Source organism: Morone saxatilis, unplaced genomic scaffold (assembly GCF_004916995.1).
Source record: "Morone saxatilis isolate NCDOM2014 unplaced genomic scaffold, NCSU_SB_2.0 Contig17, whole genome shotgun sequence".
NCBI classification, from domain to species: Eukaryota; Metazoa; Chordata; class Actinopteri; family Moronidae; genus Morone; species Morone saxatilis.
In genome coordinates this window covers 11,936,166-11,938,819 of record NW_023339729.1, presented here as the reverse complement: position 1 = coordinate 11,938,819, position 2,654 = coordinate 11,936,166, and the positions used below count along the sequence as shown (strand labels likewise).

At 42.8% G+C, this 2,654-nt stretch overlaps 1 protein-coding gene across 1 annotated transcript in view; it reads left to right on the top strand.

Annotated features, from left to right (window-relative positions):
* Nucleotides 1-2,654, top strand: part of map2k7 (mitogen-activated protein kinase kinase 7) — an 11,740-nt gene that overhangs the window by 2,344 nt on the left and 6,742 nt on the right. The window contains exon 2 of the mRNA XM_035660858.1: nt 43-90. Within this exon, the coding sequence (XP_035516751.1) occupies nt 43-90 (48 nt within the window). The remainder of the gene's footprint in view (nt 1-42; nt 91-2,654) is intronic.

Below are 2,654 nucleotides of genomic sequence, written 5' to 3'. Positions count from 1 at the left end.
AGTAATGTGTGTGTGTGTGTATATTTTCTTTCCTCTGTCTAGTCATCGTGATCCAGCTCAGTCCTGCTCCAGCCCCTTCCCAGCGTGCAGGTATCATTCAATCCATCGCTCTCTCTGCCACTGCACATCTCTTCTCACCCCCAACACCTGTGTCCCCCATTTCACCTCCCACCCCCTCCCACCTCATCTTTATCTTTCTTATGTATTAAACCTATCAGACAGGCAGTTCCCTACTTTCTAACGAGTTACGTTTCCTTTGTTTTGCCTCTGCCAGTATAGCCTCAATATTACTACTTCACCTACTCACGTTTGTCTTTTTAACACTTTTTATGCACGTTTCTTAAATCCAGTTAAATTTAAAGTCTAGAAAGGACAGACTGTGGGAAAAGATTTGTTATTTACTGTTACATTTACTCCCTCCGGCAAATATAGGGGCAGATATTATGTGTTTCAGCCGGACTGACTAGATTTAAGCAACATATGGATTAATCACAACTTTAAACATGCCAGCATACAAACTATAAATAATTTCCTCCCTGCACACATCATTTCTTACTCTATATCTCACACCAGTGCCTGTTAAGTTCAAACAGCTGAATAAGAATCTCTTCTGAGGGGCAAAAGTTGAATCCATGTAATCCAGTTCTGATATTTTAGCCCAGCAGTTATTTACACCTCCCCTCAAATGACATCCTCTCTCCATCTTTCCACCCCTACTCCTCTCTCTGTCTGTTGTGTGTCAGTGCCAGTGGCAGGGCAGTGTTGGTGTGTGCTGATGTTCACAGTGTATGAATGTGTATGTGTGTGTGTTGACGTGTGTCAGGTGATTAACCTTGGTTTTGCTGGAGGCAGAGAATCACGGTGCATGTGGCTTTTTCTGCACGACACAATGTTTTTGGGTTGTGTTTTGTTTGACACAGTCTCTAATCCAGCATCCCCACTGGTCCGTCTGAAGGAGTGCTGTGAACACTCTGGCTTCTCTTTCTCTCTCTGTTTTCTTTGTGTGGCGATTGAAGACTTGCCTTCCTGTCTGAGTCCGACTGACTGACTGTCTGACTTCCAGCTTAGTCTGTGCTATGCAGTTTTGGCCGAATTTCTCTCTCTCTCTCTCTCTCTCTCTCTCTCACATCGGACTGTTTGATGTTGTTTGCTGTTATTCATCGTTTGGCATCCCCTCCCTCCTCCTCCTCCTTCCTTTTGCAGCAGCACTGTGTGAGCAGGAGGCGGTGCAGCAGTGCCTGCGATTATCTGTGCGTCTCCCCCTCTCCTCGCTCTTTCTGCCCATCTATCCTCTCATCCGTCCATCTGGAGCCAGCCGAACTATGGAGATGCAATCCATGCCAAAGACTGCCTGAGTTTTCCTTCCTCTCCATACTAACCCCTCCTCCCCTACACTAACTTATTCTCCCCTTACAGGCCGATCCCTCCACAGGTGACTCATGAATACAAACACCTGCTGGCGCTCTCAGAAGAGCTGCCAGCCTGCTACTACAAAAAGATTGAAAGTGAAAATAACAGCTGCACGGTCCTCGAAATGTTTTGCAAACTGGTGTTTGAACGCTTTGAAAAATGTCGCTGATGAGAAATTGATAATAAGTCTGAAGCCAAACTTAGTGTTCAGAATTGGCGAAGTCGTCATAGCTGCTGACTTTCTGTCTGAGTATTTCATTGCATGTCTGTGGGGCTGTCAATGCTAATACTACTTTAGATTGTTCTCCTGAAATTAGTCTGTGTTTGCCTGCATATACTCTCGATATTACAAGGTCAGCGTTCTCTTAAAACGTCCTTAAATGCATGATTTACACCTATGTTTATATACGGGGCTAGAAGCATGTTGCATCTTCTGTTTGGATTTTGGATTTCAGTGCCGGTCAGTTGTGAACTGAATTTAGGCAGCGTGGCTTTGAGATCTGAGAACATGTTTACATCGATAAAAAGATGTCCAATGGGGCAACAAATAGAAGTAGTTAAATAATTATACAGGTAGTAACATGTGCCCAGGGTAGAAGAATCATTATGTGCTGGTCGAGATAATCGATGCTTCGACATATGACTCGCCGGGATTATTTATTCATCTAGCTAGGCTTCGATGCGTTCCCTCAACCTTCCATCACACGTTGTTAAAACTTAAATGCATTGATATTATACTACTCGTTATTTGTCTTTTTATATAATTCCTTCACCCTCATTCAGAGGCATAACGAAGCATGTGTTGACACTTATATATCGAGCCATTTAGGATCTATCTTCTGGTAATATTGTTCACTGCCTCACCGGTTGTTCTCATTTGTGAGAAACTGCATAGATTTGCTCCTGGTGAAGTCTAGCGGATGTGGAACCTTTGAGTAGTCTGAAGAAAACATTTTTCGTCTTTACCAGTAGTTCGGGAATATAATAGAGGAAAGCCGCCAATGTTGTTAGGGTGCAACATAAATAAGAGAGTAGGTTTATATATATATTATTACAAGGTAGTAATCATGGTGCCCAGGGTAGCCAAAAATTATCTGGAAGATTGCTGTCGCAAAACAAAGGTGAAACATTAAAATATTGTCCTGTTTTAGTTAACTGTCCATTAACATGTCATAGGAGGTATTTGACTTCCTGGGTTCGTACTTGATTGACTATTACTTTATTATGGGCTGCTCGTAGTATGT